The sequence below is a fragment of the Ctenopharyngodon idella genome, chromosome 2, assembly GCF_019924925.1.
Source record: "Ctenopharyngodon idella isolate HZGC_01 chromosome 2, HZGC01, whole genome shotgun sequence".
Classification (NCBI taxonomy): Eukaryota; Metazoa; Chordata; class Actinopteri; order Cypriniformes; family Xenocyprididae; genus Ctenopharyngodon; species Ctenopharyngodon idella.
In genome coordinates this window covers 38,568,147-38,587,591 of record NC_067221.1, presented here as the reverse complement: position 1 = coordinate 38,587,591, position 19,445 = coordinate 38,568,147, and the positions used below count along the sequence as shown (strand labels likewise).

Genomic DNA, 19,445 nt, shown 5'->3' with positions numbered 1-19,445 from the left:
ACAAATTAAAAAGTGAAAAGATACAAGTGAAAAGGTATGTTTTAAAAGTTTATTTTCTGAAGTCCACAGTGTCCACAGTTGAAGAAAAACACATTTTTTGTATGATAATTGGAGAGCGAAACAAAGAGAAAGAAGCTAAGAGATAAAACAATAGCTGTTTATAAAAATGAAGAGTGTGTGAGTGTTTTACCTTAAGCACTGCTATGACAGAGGTAGGGTAACTCAGTCCCACCATGTTAGAGGTTCGGCGGTACATTCTGTTAGAACGAGATAAACACATCAAGTGAAAGCGGCAGCACAGACCGCAGGCACTCCAAACACAATGCCATAATCTTCACCTTCAAAATGACAAAACATAAAATGCAGAGGACAACCTGCACTTTCTTTAAGTAAATGCTTTGTCAGAGCAATTCATTTGTGCAGTGTTGCCTGAAGTGCATTAGAATCAAATGAAATGAGAGAGAGGCAGAGTGACTGTAGTTATTCAGACTTTATATACATCAAGAAGATGATGTATATGCATACGTTGACTCACAATGAGCTCAATGCATAGATTTATAATCATTTCAAAGAAGACTTTAATGCTGCCTGGTGAGGAAAAGTCTTGAAGAGGATGCAGACTGATTTATGAACACTGGGAGGTTCCTGCTTGTGTTCTTGGTTACAAAAAAAAAAAATACAGCTAAATGTGATTTATGTTCCTTTGTTAATTTTATTAACTAAAACTATTAAAATAAAGCTGAAAACAATATTAGAAAAACTTACAAATTTTGCCTTGGCAACTAACTAAAGTACCACGATTACTAAAACTGAAATAAAAATAAAAATCAATTAAACCTAAATATAAATAAAAACTACTAAAAACAACAAAAGCACATGAAACTATGGAAGCTTGTTTCCGCCATGAAATAAAAAATAAAGGAAAATGCGACTTTTTATCTCAGAATTCTGAAATTTTAAAGTCAGAATTTTGTGATATAAAGTCAGAATTGCAAGTTATAAAGTCAGAATTGTTACAAAGTCAGAATTGCAGTTTTATAAAGTCAGAATTTTGAGTTATAAAGTCAGAATTTCATGATATAAAGTCAGAATTTTGTGATATAAAGTCACAATTGTGAGTTATAAAGTCAAAATTTTGATATAAAGTCAGAATTGCGAGTTATAAAGTCAGAATTTTGAGTTATAAAGTCAGAATTTCATGATATAAATTCAGAATTGCGAGTTATAAAGTCAGAATTTTGTGATATAAAGTCAGAATTGCAAGTTATAAAGTCAGAATTTTGAGTTATAAAGTCAGAATTTCGTGATATAAAGTCACAATTGTGAGTTATAAAGTCAAACTTTTTATATAAAGTCAGAATTGCGAGTTATAAAGTCAGAATTGCGTGATATAAAGTCAGAATTGCGAGATATAAAGTCAGAATTTCGTGATATAAAGTCAGAATTTCGTGATATAAAGTCAGAATTGTGTGATATAAAGTCAGAATTGCGTGATATAAAGTCAGAATTGCGAGATATAAAGCCAGAATTTTGTGATAAAATTAGAATTGCGAGTTATAAAGTCAGTTTTTCGTAATATAAAGTCACAATTGTGAGTTATAAAGTCAAAATTTTGATATAAAGTCAGAATTGCAAGTTATAAGGTCAGAATTGCGAGATATAAAGTCAGAATTTCATAATATAAAGTCAGAATTGCGAGATATAAAGTCAGAATTGCGAGATATAAAGTCAGAATTGCAAGTTATAAAGTCAGAATTTCGTGATAAAGTCAGAATTGCGAGTTATAAACTCAGAATTTCGTGATAAAGTCAGTTTTTCATAATATAAAGTCACATTTGTGAGTTCTAAAGTCAAAACTTTGATATAAAGTCAGAATTTTGAGTTTTAAAGTCAGAATTGCGAGATATAAAGTCAGAATTTCATGATATAAAGTCAGAATTGCGAGATATAAAGTCCGAATTGCGTGATATAAAGTCAGAATTGCAAGTTATAAAGTCAGAATTGCGAGATATAAAGTCAGAATTTCATGATATAAAGTCAGAATTGTGTGAAATAAAGTCAGAATTGCGTGATATAAAGTCAGAATTGCGAGATATAAAGTCAGAATTGCGAGATATAAAGTCAGAATTGCAAGTTATAAAGTCAGAATTGCGAGACAGTCAGAATTTCATGATATAAAGTCAGAATTTTGAGTTATAAAGTCAGAATTGCGAGATATAAAGTCAGAATTTCATGATATAAAGTCAGAATTTTGAGTTATAAAGTCAGAATTGCGAGATATAAAGTCAGAATTTCATGATATAAAGTCAGAATTTTGAGTTATAAAGTCAGAATTTTGAGTTATATAAATATAAAAATAAAAATCTAATTATAAATTAAAAAAGCTAATTCAAAATATTAATAAATAACAACTATGTTATTTGATCTTTTGAAATGAAAGAGACATTCAAAATAAGAGTTCAAAATGTGACATTACAACACTCATGCTGTTTACATAGACGTTTTAAAGGTAGAATAGCACAATAATTGCCTGTTTTAAATTGTAAAGGTCAAAGAAAAAGAAAGTAGATTTTTTCATTTAAAAATATGTGCTTCCACAATCCTAGGATATTTTCAGCACACTGCTTTGTGGTTAACCCCACCTCTCCACGAATATCCCAGCCTGCACTGCGTGTACGATGCTGCGGAATCGCGGCTTCTCTTCCGTCCGTCGCAGCATTAGCCCCATCTGCCGTGTGAAGGTGGAGGCCAGCCAATCACGAACTTCTGATGGCACAGAATCTGATTGGATATCGCTGAGCTCATCCTCGGTATCGACCAATCGCCTTAGAAAAAGAGGGCGAGAGACAGAGAGGAAGGAAGGGAAAGATACTTTAAATGTCATCACCACTTACACTTAAAATATCAGCTGTGACAGGTAATTGTTGTGCATATAAGAAGGATAAATGACTATTTATACTTAATCTAAACTGTGAGTGAAGCCCGAGCCAACACCCACTGCTTTAAGACTAATCCATCACTCATCCGCATAATTATAGTAACACCACAGTATGTTCCATACATGCTGCAGAACAATGTGGCTTGTAAATAAGGAAGAGGCTTAAGGTATAAATATTTGCATTGGAATGACACTGGATTGACATTTAACGTCTGATTTTACAGCACTAAAAACATCTTCTCAGTAACTGTGCCATTAACATCTGTGTATCCAGACATAAGCTCTTACGACGGATTTAAAGTCCACAGCGGTCATAAATCACACAGCGAATATGAATCTGATCAGACAGGACTGGTGGTCTCTGTGGTTTGGCAAGTGAGAGGGTGTGTCGTAATCCCATGCCGCGATGACGTCCCAGTTACATAATTCTATAAGCTTTTATTATGTCTTTTCTGGCATCTAGATGTTCGCAGCTGTTATTCTTCACTCTGCTCATCAAAATAAAAAGATATCAGCGGTACTTGAGTGGCGGGATGGAGCGCTGCATCTCCCCGCAGAGACAATAAATGTGATCACTGAGTGGGAATGAAATGGCATTGATAAGGATGGAGTTTTTCAGCTCATTTCAAACTGCAGGTGTTCAGTTATGTGCTCTCAATAAAGCTATCAGCATGTTCTCATATCCACACATCATGATGAAAACATATCTGGGTGCCATTTCAACCCAAAAGAAAGAAATTATATTTTGTGTAATGTGCATTATTTTGATTAAAACACTGTTTCCTGCCAAAATCTCTTGTAATGTTGTTGTTTTGTTTTTGTTTTGTTTGTTTTTTTCAGATGGTTTTTGTAATTCCATTATTCCCAATGTGATTCTCATTACTGGAAAATGTTTTTACACATTAAAAGTTTTAAATTAAAGCCAGCATAAGTGAAAAGCAGTACAACAGTACAACAAAAGCAGTATATATAATGTAATATAATACATACATACATACATACAGGTGCTGGTCATATAATTAGAATATCATCAAAAAGTTGATTTATTTCACTAATTCAATTCAAAAAGTGAAACTTGTATATTACATTCATTCATTACACACAGACTGACATATTTCAAATGTTTATTTCTTTTAATTTTGATGATTATAACTGACAACTAAGGAAAATCCCAAATTCAGTATCTCAGAAAATTAGAATATTACTTAAAACCAAAACAAAGAAAGGATTTTTAGAAATCTTGGCAAACTGAAAAGTATGAACATGAAAAGTATGAGCATGTACAGCACTCAATACTTAGTTGGGGCTCCTTTTGCCTGAATTACTGCAGCAATGCGGCGTGTCATGGAGTCGATCAGTCTGTGGCACTGCTCAGGTGTTATAAGAGCCCAGGTTGCTCTGATAGTGGCCTTCAGCTCTTCTGCATTGTTGGGTCTGGCATATCGCATCTTCCTCTTCACAATACCCCATAGATTTTCTATGGGGTTAAGGTCAGGCGAGTTTGCTGGCCAATTAAGAACAGGGATACCATGGTCCTTATACCAGGTACTGGTAGCTTTGGCACTGTGTGCAGGTGCCAAGTCCTGTTGGAAAATGAAATCTGCATCTCCATAAAGTTGGTCAGCAGCAGGAAGCATGAAGTGCTCTAAAACTTCCTGGTATACGGCTGCGTTGACCTTGGACCTCAAAAAACACAGTGGACCAACACCAGCAGATGACATGGCACCCCAAACCATCACTGACTGTGGAAACTTTACACTGGACCTCAAGCAACGTGGATTGTGTGCCTCTCCTCTCTTCCTCCAGACTCTGGGACCCTAATTTCCAAAGGAAATGCAAAATTTACTTTCATCAGAGAACATAACTTTGGACCACTCAGCAGCAGTCCAGTCCTTTTTGTCTTTAGCCCAGGCGAGATGCTGTCTGTTGTTCAAGAGTGGCTTGACAAGGAATGCGACAGCTGAAACCCATGTCTTGCATACGTCTGTGCGTAGTGGTTCTTGAAGCACTGACTCCAGCTGCAGTCCACTCTTTGTGAATCTCCCCCACATTTTTGAATGGGTTTTGTTTTACAATCCTCTCCAGGGTGCGGTTATCCCTATTGCTTGTACACTTTTTTTCTACCACATTTTTTCCTTCCCTTCGCCTTTCTATTAATGTGCTTGGACACAGAGCTCTGTGAACAGCCAGCCTCTTTTGCAATGACCTTTTGTGTCTTGCCCTCCTTGTGCAAGGTGTCAATGGTGGTCTTTTGGACAACTGTCAAGTCAGCAGTCTCCCCCATGATTGCGTAGCCTACAGAACTAGACTGAGAGACCATTTAAAGGCCTTTGCAGGTGTTTTGAGTTAATTAGCTGATTAGAGTGTGGCACCAGGTGTCTTCAATATTGAACCTTTTCACAATATTCTAATTTTCTGAGATACTGAATTTGGGATTTTCCTTAGTTGTCAGTTATAATCATCAAAATTAAAAGAAATAAACATTTGAAATATATCAGTCTGTGTGTAATGAATGAATATAATATATAAGTTTCACTTTTTGAATGGAATTAGTGAAATAAATCAACTTTTTGATGATATTCTAATTATATGACCAGCACCTGTATATATATATATATATATATATATATATATAATGTGTGTGTGTGTGTGTGTGTGTGTATGTATATATATATATATATATATATATATATATATATATATATATATATATACACACACACACACACACACACACACACATATATATATATATATATATATATATATATATATATATATGTGTGTGTGTTCACACAAATTCATTTTCAAAATTATTATAAAATTATTATTAATGTACAGTAGTGGCCAAAAGTGATGTCCGGAGGGGATACTTGTTTTTATGACCCTACAAGTTCAATTTCTATGCACAAAATGCATAGAAAAATAAAAAGCTGTTAAAAAGTGTTAAAAATAGTTAAATAATTGCCCATGCAAATATTTTGCTGAAGGACAAAGCTGTAGCGTTGACCCCTGTGACCCCTTCAAATGGCCACTCACTCAATCTAAGAATCTTGGGATTGAAGCACACAGATCTTTAACTGCTAATAGAATTGACCTCTATCGGCATGAGTGAATTGCTTTAGGCTCCATTAGATTGATCCTAGACCAATTTTACAATCTTCCCTTTACAATGACTCCACTTAGGGATTGTGTGGAAAAGCTGGATCAGCATCTGACATGGAAGGACTGAATAATGTGTTGTTACAGATTTCTGAGCAATGCAGTGGAATCAAACATTTTTGACGAGAATAGAACACAGCCTGGAGATGATTATTCATTATAAATGGACCATGTAATCCAGGCAGTTAGTTTGCAACTGATGATGGATTTCATAAAACAGCATGAGAATAGGAACGTTATTTTTCCATTCCTAGCTTATTTTATGAGTTTCAACTTGTTTATAATTTCAGGTCAATTGACAGTGGTTATCTTTCAAATTTTAGCAACAGAGAGTGGTGGAGTAAAATAACAGTGTAAACTCCATACTTTACCTTGTTTCCTCAATATAGACTGATTCCAAAACAGTGGCAGCATATTCCAGGTTTTTCTTTAGGTCTACGAGAGACGCCTCTCCCCTCTCCAACTGTTTTATCAAACATCGTAATCTGGAAAACAAGAACATGCACATACATTAATTCTAAAAACACAACTGAGCGGCTGTGTATTTTGCAAAGCAATTATCTGAGAGCACCAGTCAACGTCAGCGTGACAAATGCAGCATTTAATTCTGCAAAACAAAGATCAATATTAAACTAACATACACATAAAAATATAAATCCTGTAACACTGCAACAAGAAAGTACCTACATTATATATACACTGTTCCAAATTATTATGCAAGTGACATATCAGCAGGATTTCAGTACAATAAACAAATTCAGATTTTAGTTTTTCAAAGAAAGTGTTTGTTTGTTTCATTTCTCCATATCTTTTTAGATAACTGGTATCAATCTCAGACGGGTTTGTTCAATAGGTCTTCTTAGGTAAATGAATGTATAAGATTTTTTTTTTTTTTTTTTAAACAAAATAGAAAATACTTTTATTCAGCAAGGATGCAGTAAATTGATCAAAAGTGACAGTAAAGACATTTATAATATATAATTAAAAAAAAATAAAAAAAATATTAAGCAGCACAACTGTTTTCAACATTGATAATAATTAGAAATGTTTCTTGAGCAGCAAATCAGCATATTAGAATGATTTCTGAAGGATCATGTGACACTGAAGACTGAAGTAATGATGCTGAAAATATAGCTTTGATTACAAGCATAAATTACATTTTAAAATATATTCACATAGAAAACAGTAATTTTGAATTATAATAATATTTCACAATTTAGCTGTTTTTACTGTTTTTTTGATCAAATAAATGCAACCACAGTGAGCAAAAGAGACTTCTCTCAAAAATATTATAAAAATCTTACCGACCCCAAACTTTTGAATAGCGTTGTATACACAAACTCTAGATTATGGTATAATGACTGAATTCTTCTGTTAAATGTTCAAAAGTGTCTTCAGAAGCTTGTCTTTGTAAGACTAAGCTTGATTAATTGAGCTTTTAAGGATGATTGATTAACTGAAGCTGTTAGTCTTATCAAATCCATCTTCAATGTCCCTCTTCCAGGAAAGACTTTCAAACCGAACCACTCAAATGTTCTCCAGCCCTTGATGTGTCTGTTAAAACAATTAGACTGTCTGAGGAAATTTTAATGGGGGGAAATCATTAAATAATGGTGAAATTATTGGTAACACTTTATTTTCATGGTCCCCTTTAGACATTCTGTTGACTTTAAGTAATATTGCACCTACATGTCAACCAACTCTCATTAAAGTATTAGAAGAGCATTAGTAGACTGTCTGCTTAATATCTGCTAACATTTTATTTTGATGGTCCCCCAACAGACATTCTACTGACTATAAGTAACTTTGCAAATACATGTCAACTTATTCTACTAACCCTAATAGTCTACTAATGCTCTACAAATACACTACTGAGAGTTAGTAGATGTAGGTGCAACGTTACTTATAGTCAACAGAATGTCTAAAGGGGACCATCAAAATAAAGTTGCCAATAAGGAGAGTTAGTTGACATGTAGTTGAGCAATAATGAGTTAGTTGACATGTAGTTGACCAATAATGAGAGATAGTTGACATGTAGGTGCAACGTTACATATAGTCAACAGAATGTCTAAAGGGGACCATCAAAATAAAGTGTTACTAATAATGAGAGTTAGTTGACATGTAGTTGACCAATAATGAGAGTTAGTTGACATGTAGTTGACCAATAATGAGAGTTAAAGTAGTTGACATGTAGTTGACCAGTAATGAGAGTTAGTTGACATGTAGTTGACCAATAATGAGAGTTAGTTGACATGTAGGTGCAACATTACATATAGTCAACAGAATGTCTAAAGGGGACTATCAAAATAAAGTGTTACTAATACGGAGAGTTAGTTGACATGTAGTTGACCAATAATTAGAGTTAAGGTACTTGACATGTAGTTGACCAGTAATGAGAGTTGGTTGACATGTAGGTGCAACAATTCTTATAGTCAACAGAATGTCTAAAGAGGACCATCAAAATAAAGTTACTAACAAGGAGAGTTAGTTGACATGTAGTTGACCAATAATGAGAGTTAGTTGACATGTAGTTGACATGTAGTTGACTAGTAATGAGAGTTAGTTGACATGTAGGTGCAACGTTACATCTAGTCAACAGAATGTCTAAAGGGGACCATCAAAATAAAGTGTTACTAATACGGAGAGTTAGTTGACATGTAGTTGACCAATAATGAGAGTTAGTTGACATGTAGTTGACATGTAGTTGACCAGTAATGAGAGTTAGTTGACATGTAGGTGCAACGTTACATATAGTCAACAGAATGTCTAAAGGGGACCATCAAAATAGTGTTACTAATACGGAGAGTTAGTTGACATGTAGTTGACCAATAATTAGAGTTAAGGTAGTTGACATGTAGTTGACCAGTAATGAGAGTTAGTTGACATGTAGTTGACCAATAATGAGAGTTAAAGTAGTTGACATGTAGTTGACCAGTAATGAGAGTTAGTTGACATGTAGATGACCAATAATGAGAGTTAAAGTAGATGACATGTAGTTGACCAATAATGAGAGTTAAAGTAGATGACATGTAGTTGACCAATAATGAGAGTTAGTTGACATGTAGTTGACCAATAATGAGAGTTAAAGTAGTTGACATGTAGTTGACCAGTAATGAGAGTTAGTTGACATGTAGTTGACCAATAATGAGAGTTAAAGTAGTTGACATGTAGTTGACCAGTAATGAGAGTTAGTTGACATGTAGTTGGCCAATAATGAGAGTTAAAGTAGATGACATGTAGTTGACCAATAATGAGAGTTAGTTGACATGTAAATGCAACAATTCTTATAGTCAACACAAAGTCTAAAGGGGACCATCAAAATAAAGTTACTAATAAGGAGAGTTAGTTGACATGTAGTTGAACAATAATGAGAGTTAAAGTAGTTGACATGTAGTTGACCAATAATGAGAGTTAGTTGACATTTAGTTGACCAATAATGTTAGTTGACATATAGTTGCAACGTTACTTATAGTCAACAAAATGTCTAAAGGGAACCATCAAAATAAAGTGTTAGCAATAAGGAGAGTTAGTTGACATGTAGTTGATCAATAATGACAGTTAGTTGACATGTAGGTGCAACAATTCTTATAGTCAACAGAATGTCTAAAGGGGACCATCAAAATAAAGTGTAACCAATTATTTTTTGAAGTGGAACTACCAGTGACAAATGGAAATCCTTTTTAATAACAGTCCTTGAGTCACAACATGACAGGTCAGATTATTGAAATGACACAATGCTATTTATTGATGGGTGCTAAAAGGTCACAGATTCAATCAATTCATTGATTTCAGATTTGTGCACATTGCTCACAGATATCTAGTTGACTTGCCACTATGCAGTTGAAACATTACCTCAGTGATTTGGTCTATCATTGGTCCTATTTAGGGACTGCTAGGTAAACATCATGCTTACTAGTAATTATCCACACGATAACTGCCACATATTTGCATGCAAATATATATCTGATATTCATATGTTACATTTGTCTTAATGTGACAGTAGTTGGCATTACAGCAGCACAAAATCCAGCTGGGTCCCAACTGTGTCCAACGACACAGGTAGTTTTTTTTACCAGGAAAGCGATTTCACACCAGTAAGGGGGTGGGCGGCTGTCACCATGACAATCACACAGTGTTGGTGTGCCATTGATGCTTTGGGGTCAATTCAATCACACGGGAAGATTAACATTTTCCACTCAACATTTTGACAGCTGCCTGCAGATAAAAAGGAAACCCAAACCCCAACAGCCCTGTTCATCCCAGCACCTGATCTCAAATCACACTCATAAGTCTCAATCAAACACAATACGACACTAGTTTAGTATGTAATGCAAAAAAACAAAAAAACAAAAACAATAACATTTCCATATGTGTCAAACCAGAAGACAACTTCATTGCTCAGAGGTTCCTTGAATGAGGTCTTTTTCTGCAAAGTCTCTTTATTTAATTTGATTGTGGTCTATGAAAAACAGTTGCGATATTAAAGAAATTAATTTAGTTTATTTTATACAGTCAGTTACTTTGTGCATGCAAACTGTTATAGAAAGATTTAAGACGAACGTAACAGGCTTGTGTTCGAGATCCAGAGAGATAATGCTGTCCATCAGAAGCATGGCAACAATAGCCGTCTTTAACGCTCCCCACACAAAGCTTGTTTCTGCCGGGATTGACAGATGTCTCAAGACGTGTGGGTGGAACATGACGTTTGATTGGATGAACACAGCTGTCCGTGTCAGCGGCTGCCAATCAAGTTCAGCAAAGCAAAATCATTTCATGAAAAATGTCAGCTGATTATTTTTTGCCACGGGAGAATAACTGCAGCTTCACCTCAGATACACGCTGCAGGACGTGCAAAAACTGTACAGTTATAATCCTGTTCATTCCTATCCATTTAATGATTTGTTTATTCAACCTTACAAAGTCATTCCTGCTGGAACAAAGTCTGAGATTCAGGCATCAAACTTTATTCTGGCTTCTCTTGCACCACAAAAAAAAAAAAAAAAAAAACTTGCTGAGATAACTCAAATATCCAAGTTGGTTAATAAAACTTCACATTTTAAGTTGACTTTGGAGAAAGTCTGCTAAAATACTCAAATGTAAAGGTAGTCATAAAAAAGTAGACAGACTACAGTTAAATTGTTGAAAAAAGGCTGTAAAAATTTAGCGTTAGGATAACTTTCCCAGAATTATCTTGTTGAGAACTCAAATATAAAAGTTATCACCTACTACAACTTCACATTTCAAGTTGACTAAACTTAAATTAAGGCAGCACGAACACTTACTTTAAGTTGAAACAACTTTTTTTACATTGTAGAGGCTACACCTTTTAAAGTCCCCCTGTAGTCAATAATTGTATCCCTTAAAACTCATCTTTAATCACCAAAATGACACATTTAAACATTTTTTCCTGTGAATTTATTTTTTTTTTCATGCCTTAAAATAGCTTGAATGTAACTCTACACCCTTGCCTCATTTATTATACGCAAATATATGAATATGCCAATTAGCCCCACCTCCACTCGCACTAGCTCAAGAGATCCATTTGGTCAACTTACTGAGGTAAACACTGCACAATGGTATCGCTTTTTACAACGTCGGACACATAACGGGATTAATATGATTAGCCTTTTGCTTGACTACATTATCAAACAGCTAATAATGTGTTGTTAATGTTACACAAACCATGTTCCCGTTCACATGGCACATGGCTTGTCTTACAGCATATTAAAAACACCATATAGACATATAAACAACATTACAAACTTGATTTTCACCACAGAGTGAATAGGTGAATAGCTTTAAATATCAGGCTTCACTTAAATTTGACAAAATTTAATTTTAACAGATACGTTTACACTAAATACATCTACTAAAACTAGAAGAGTTCTCTGCATCATTGCCTAAAACATCAGTTGTAGATATGTGCAATACAATGTTACATAAAAACAAACAATGTTTCATACTTAGACAATTCTTGTTAGACAAAAAGTAAAGTTTGTTTCTGGAAAAGCTATAGTCACCCTAGTGAAAAGTTTCACTCCTAACTAAAATCCATCGTGTTGCAAAATGGGTTATACTAACAAAAATGTTTTAATGGTCAAATCATGTAGTTGTATAAGGTCACAATAGCACTTTTTTGTAAAGACATGTTGATAAAAATAGATGTTCACATGCTAAAGTCTGCTGGGATGCTCAACATAGCTAAAGTTAGCTGGCTAGAGCTAATAGTCAGCATGAGAATTATTATTTTAAACATTCATCCCCATTCATCCATCATACAAGCTTTTATGGCTGTGGAAAAGAGGTTTCTGCCAGAGAGAGGTTAGTCCATAATGTGGCTTCCATTTTGAACATGGAATGATCCAGCAGGCTATAAATTCAGTCTCCCAATGCAAAGCCACCATTCACACTGACTGCTTATGAGATATTCATGCAGAAGTGCTCAAGTGCTTTGAGGCAGGCAATGTTTTCTGGCTAATGAATCTCCAATTGAATTTGCATCAATGGGAGAGAAAAATTCACAGATGCTGCAGGTTTAGGCTGTTGTGAATACTGAGCGTTTTTCAGAAATTTCAGAAGATATCGTCAATGGTTTGTTCATGTGAATAGCTCACCTGTTGGATATTGCATGTGCACACATAACCGTCTATGTTCAACCTGTTAACTGTCACCTCCCTTTTTGAGCATCAATCTTAACTTAAATGGCTGTAATTCATGAATGTTTTTGAATACAGGTCAAGGTTGGTCTCTTTTTAAAGATACTCAGCAGATTATTGCAGAAGTCAAAGAACTTGAAAAAAAATTAAGAGAAGTTTAAGTTTACTATAAAGCAAATGTACTGAATTAAACATTTTGTATAACATATATGTAACAAAATTATTTGTACTCTAAAATCAAAGCCATCTTTCTAACAAAGTTGTGTTCCAAATTTGAAGTTGATATCACAAAAATTGAGCCCGCTAAAATAATTTAAAGTACCATTTCCATGGTAAGGCAATGTCCAATTTCAAAATGGTTTTCACAGGATGAATTTTGTGTGCTTAAGCTTTTGAACGATACCTAATTTATGATGATTACTAAAATACACTTACCAATCACTTTATTAGGTACACCTGTTATACTGCTAATTAACGCAAATACATCTAATCAGCCAATCACATGGCAGCAACTCAATGCATTTAAACATGATCAAGATGATCTATTCAAAGTTCAAATTGAGCATCAGAATGGGAAAGAAAGGTGATTTAAGTGACTTTGAATGTGGCATGGTTGTTGGTGACAGACGGGCTGGTGAGAGTATTTCAGAAACTGCTGATCTACTGGGATATTCACACACAACCATCTCTAGAGTTTACAGAGAGTGGCCAGAGGTCAGAGGAGAATGGCCAGAGTGGTTCAAACTGATAGAAAGGCAACAGTAACTCAAATAACCACTGGTCAGAGCATCTCTGAACACACAACACACTTGAAGCAGATGAGCTACAGCAGCAGAAGAGACACCGGTGCCACTCCTGTCAGCTAAGAACAGGAAAATGAGAGCTCACCAAAACTGGACAATAGAAGATAGATGAGTCTCGATTTCTGCAGCGCCATTCAGTTAGTAGGGTCAGAATTTGGCATAAAAAACATGAAAGCATGGATCCATCCTGCTTTGTATCAACGGTTCAGGCTGCTGGTGGTGTAATGGTTGGGGGGATATTTTCTTGGCACACTAAGGGCCCCATAGTACCAATTGAGCATTGTTTAAACACCACAGCCTACCTGAGTATTGTTGCTGACCATGTCCATCCCTTTATGACCACAGTGTGCCCATCTTCTGATGTCACAAAGCTCAAAACATCTCAACATGGTTTCTTGAACATGACACTGAGTTCACTAAACTCAAATGGATTCCAGTCACCAGATCTCAATCCAATAGAACACATTTGGGATGTGCTGGAATGGGAGATTCGCATCATGGATGTGCAGCCGACAAATCTGCAGAAACTGCCTGATGCTATATGTCAATATGGACCAAAATCTGTGAGGAATGTTTCGAGCACCTTGCTGAATCTTTGCCATGAAGAATTAAGGCAGTTCTGAAAACAAAAGGTGGGCAAACCCAGTACCAGCAAGGTGTACCTAAAAAAAAAAAAAAAAAGGTATATGTGATAAGGAAAAGGGCAAAAAAAAAAAAAAAAAAAAAAAAGTCATGTCAAGCATCAGGCTACCAGGACACTGAAGGTGATGATACACGAGGTAACTTTTTGAGCAATGTTGCCAGGCGAGGCAATGTTGCCAAGCGATGTTGCTTGGGCACTTTCCCATTGAGAATGGGCAACAAATTTCAATCTAATGTTTCCAGATAGAAATTTGTTGCCCATTCTCAATGGGAAAGTACCCAAGCAACATTGCTTGGCAACACTGCCCGGCAACATTACTCAAAAAGTTGCTCTGTGTATCATCACCTTGAGAGTTAACAAGCTAGGAAACCCATTTAACAACATTTTTATCAACTGTTATGATTTTTACCTAAGTCTGACCACTTAGAAAAGTAATATCACACCATTACCACACCAGTATCATTCAATGGTGCAAATCAAGTTACATGCTAAAGTTTAAAACTTACTGCTATGGGTTTGTTCAAATCCCCAACCCTAAATACTGTATAAGCAATACTAATAGCAAGCTGCACTAACTAGAGCGCAGGGGACAACTAAACTGAGATTTCAGTTTGATTCAAACCCCAGGCATCATAAGACCTCTTTCAAGCTTTGTTTAATCCTTGGCCCGTTATTTTTCTTCCTGGAAACAGTTTGAAATGCAGAGAAAATGTGCTGGCCAAACAGTCCAACAGCTTATTAGAGCGTCCCTGATCTCTGAGCGGGGCATCAGAGGGCAGAGCGACAGACACCACACAGAGATTAAAAACACGCAGACGCACGGAGATATACCGCTCATGCTAATGCTCATTTCTGTGCAGATGTGTGTGCTGCGCTCTATCCATGAAATCACATGTGGCATTATCGCAGTTTATAATCATGCATGATTTAAAGAGTCAATCTTTGATAAGTGATACAAACATGTCCAATTGATCCCACATTATAATAATAAAAAAAATAATAACACTAACAACAGATGTACTTGGTTACTTTTTTTTTTAGATTACACAACAGGGAAAAATATATATACAATAAAATTATATATATATATATATATATATATATATAATAAATGTACTGTAAAAAATAAAATGTATTTATTTGTTACAAAATAAAATATATAATAAATACTTAAATGAACTTAAATTTTAAGGACATAAACACTGAAAAAGAAAACATTAAAGGTATTATTTAATAAGTTCCCTGAGTATTTATTAAAAACAAAATGTCTGTGGCATTCAAAATAAATGAGGAAGAGCTTTTTAACTATTCATGGATTGAAGAGATTACACAAATTGCCAGGAATCGCAAAAGTATTACAGAGTAGCCTCTAACCCTACTAAAAATATTTAAGTTGAGATTACATGATCATTTTAAATTAAATGTATGAGTTAGCTTACTTAGATACTTTAGGTTAAGAGCAATTAACATGTATAGTAGCCTACAAAATAAAAATCTGCTAGTTCTGTACTTAAACTTTGAATTTCTTAACTTAAAAAATTTGAGGTAACTGATTACCTCAATTTTTTTGAGTTTTGCAAACTTATTTGGGTTTACAGTGTATAGTGAACAAACCACTAAATTATGTGTTAAATATTAATTATGGTAACACCTTACACAACATTGTAGCATTTGTTTTGCAACACTCTGGTGTCTTCGGTGTCACAACATATTATAGTTACTTCACAAAACTGTACCATATAACCAAACAATGATCAAATCATTAAGCTCTGAAATTTATTGAAGAATAATGGCAAGTGCTGCCAAATGTTGCACCATTAAATTGAACCCAAATCTAAATATCTAAATGTCTCTCTCTTTGAAAGTATTAAGACTTTTTACAACTCAAAGGTTTATGAGTGGCTCAAGAAGCGTTCATAAACACATTACTGAAACAACACGCTAATTTACTTTCTCTATCTCAGCGGCAGCCAATCAGTGCATTATGGGTCAGACTGGGCAGGAAATCAATTAATGACGAACGATCTGAAATAATGATGGAACACTGTGTTGCCGGGGTCTGGAGAAATGTCAGTGCATTGTTTTACTGTGTAATTAGACAGTTAATAAGAGCCTTAATGAACAACATGCTCTCCATCTCCATGGGTAAAAGTATTGGAGAACGAAGACACACCGTGGGGTAAATACTTCTGTTTCATAATCAGCAAAAATGCTGGTGCCTCGTAGCTAAAGAACATAATTTCTGATCAAATGTGTTTCAATTAGAAGAGGAAGAGTTGTGATGTAGCAGCTGGTTTTAAATGAATTTTCTGATTAGCTCTGTACTCTCTCTAACTAAAACAGAGTTGTTCAAAGAAAGCATTCAATTAGCATCTTAATGGGTGACTGTGGCACTATTCCAATCCTTAGTAGGTTGCTACCTAGAGAGCATGCTAACTAAAATGAAACACATACTATAAGTGACTGATTTAAAGTGCTCTATGGAGGCAGCAAAATGCACAGCACACACACAATTTTTTTTTATTTTTTTTTTTAATGGAAACTGCTTATTTTAATTATCTGTAATAACTATCTGTATCAATACTGTTCAGGATTAAATACAAACCCGATTCCAAAAAAGTTGGGACACTGTACAAATTGTGAATAAAAAAGGAATGCAATAATTTACAAATCTCATAAACTTATATTTTATTCACAATAGAATATAGATAACATATCAAATGCTGAAAGTGAGACATTTTGAAATGTCATGCCAAATATTGGCTCATTTTGGATTTCATGAGAGCTACACATTCCAAAAAAGTTGGGACAGGTAGCAATAAGAGACCGGAAAAGTTAAATGTACATATAAGGAACAGCTGGAGGACCAATTTGCAACTTATTAGGTCAACTGGCAACATGATTGGGTATAAAAAGAGCCTCTCTGAGAGTGGCAGTGTCTCTCAGAAGTCAAGATGGGCAGAGGATCACCAATTCCCCCAATGCTGCGGCGAAAAATAGTGGAGCAATATCAGAAAGGAGTTTCTCAGAGAAAAATTGCAAAGAGTTTGAAGTTATCATCATCTACAGTGCATAATATCATCCAAAGATTCAGAGAATCTGGAACAATCTCTGTGCGTAAGGGTCAAGGCCGCAAAAAAACCATACTGGATGCCCGTGATCTTCGGGCCCTTAGACGGCACTGCATCACATACAGGAATGCTACTGTAATGGAAATCACAACATGGGCTCAGGAATACTTCCAGAAAACATTGTTGGTGAACACAATCCACCGTGCCATTCACCGTTGCCGGCTAAAACTCTATAGGTCAAAAAAGAAGCCATATCTAAACATGATCCAGAAGCGCAGGCATTTTCTCTGGGCCAAGGCTAATTTAAAATGGACTGTGGCAAAGTGGAAAACTGTTTTGTGGTCAGACGAATCAAAACTTGAAGTTCTTTTTGGAAAACTGGGATACCATGTCATCCGGACTAAAGAGGACAAGGACAACCCAAGTTGTTATCAGCGCTCAGTTCAGAAGCCTGCATCTCTGATGGTATGGGGTTGCATGAGTGCGTGTGGCATGGGCAGCTTACACATCTGGAAAGGCACCATCAATGCTGAAAGGTATATCCAAGTTCTAGAACAACATATGCTCCCATCCAGACGTCGTCTCTTTCAGGGAAGAATTTGCATTTTCCAACATGACAATGCCAGACCACATATTGCATCAATTACAACATCATGGCTGCGTAGAAGAAGGATCCGGGTACTAAAATGGCCAGCCTGCAGTCCAGATCTTTCACCCATAGAAAACATTTGGCGCATCATAAAGAGGAAGATGCGACAAAGAAGACCTAAGACAGTTGAGCAACTAGAAGCCTGTATTAGACAAGAATGGGACAACATTCCTATTCCTAAACTTGAGCAACTTGTCTCCTCAGTCCCCAGATGTTTGCAGACTGTTATAAAAAGAAGAGGGGATGCCACACAGTGGTAAACATGGCCTTGTTCCAACTTTTTTGAGATGTGTTGATGCCATGAAATTTAAAATCAACTTATTTTTCCCTTAAAATGATACATTTTCTCAGTTTTTTGGAATCGGGTTTGTATTTATAATCAAAATTTTTCTTGACTAGACCGAACTGACCAGAGATGGATAGCTATTTATAGATCAATTTCACTTCTGAAAGCAAAATACTTTGTCTTAGACATGCCTACAGCAAATATATAAGCACAGTCCCTTATTCTCAAACACACAGGCACAAAATGAAAGGAAAAAGAAGATATTAGGGCATCTGCACACAATCCATTTCCATTCTTCCTCCCTTGAGTACCTGCACAAATTGGAAGTAAATGACACAAGCACATCATATAAACAAACACTGTAGGAAATCAGCAGACGCTGATAGGTTGTGCTGACGTGTACATTAAAAGAAAAACAGAGGAGTAATCTGGATTAAATAGACGAGGACGGTTACTGAGGGATCCAGATGGCACGCAGTAGACGTTAGGGAAGGAAAGATGGCAGAAGACACTTGAGTGTAACTTGAATATATCTTGCTAGCACTGTCACTATCTATACCTATTAGGTAAAAAATATTCACAGAAGACATTTTATACCTCAGTTCTTTTTCCTAGACAGCAGTGAGATTACCTGAGAGCAAATGGAGACTCCTGCTTCTCAGATGCTTCTGAGAAAAAACACTACAGTAAATGTCACATGACTGTGTTTACATGGACAAAACGATTTTGATATGAATCAAAATATTGTCATACAGGTAAAAAAGTTAAAAGGGGTCATGCATTAACCAGACTGGTAATACACTCTAAAAAATGCTGGGTTAAAAACAACCCAAGTTGGGCTGAAAATGGACAAACCCAGAGATTGGGTTGTTTTAACTCAGCGGTTGGGTTAAACGTTTCCCAACATGCTGGACAATTTCATTCAACCCAACTGTTGTTCAAAAATTACTATATGGCTGGCTTAAAATTAACCCAAAATGGTTTGGAAATTAAAAATCAGACACATAATTACTAGAGGCAACAATAATAATCAAAAGGTAAACATTTATTAATAAGCAATTTAATAAATGTTTATTGTAGAGTTGTCAAAAGTACAGACTTCGGTACCAATCAGTACTGAAATTTTAAAAATGTGACACTTTGAGCGCTGTTGAGTGGATTCGTAAACACCTCTGATTGGCCATTGTGTTGACATGCTCATCGGATATGTCTGTGATTGGCTATAATGATCATGGGA

At 35.4% G+C, this 19,445-nt stretch overlaps 2 protein-coding genes across 19 annotated transcripts in view; both read right to left on the bottom strand.

The window, feature by feature from the left end:
- The window catches only part of pde1cb (phosphodiesterase 1C, calmodulin-dependent b), a 211,398-nt gene that overhangs the window by 20,925 nt on the left and 171,028 nt on the right, over positions 1–19,445 (bottom strand). For 14 of the 18 annotated variants that reach the window (XM_051866002.1, XM_051865956.1, XM_051865962.1 and 11 more), the window contains 3 exons: positions 6,472–6,585; positions 2,643–2,825; positions 191–257 (listed from right to left, as the gene is read on the bottom strand). The exons of the other annotated variants lie outside the window; for them this stretch is intronic. In XM_051866002.1, the coding sequence (XP_051721962.1) occupies positions 191–257; positions 2,643–2,825; positions 6,472–6,585 (364 nt within the window). The remainder of the gene's footprint in view (positions 1–190; positions 258–2,642; positions 2,826–6,471; positions 6,586–19,445) is intronic. 18 annotated transcript variants of the gene reach the window in all.
- Positions 1–19,445, bottom strand: part of LOC127497596 (neurogenic differentiation factor 6-B) — a 113,139-nt gene that overhangs the window by 45,702 nt on the left and 47,992 nt on the right. The window lies entirely within an intron of this gene.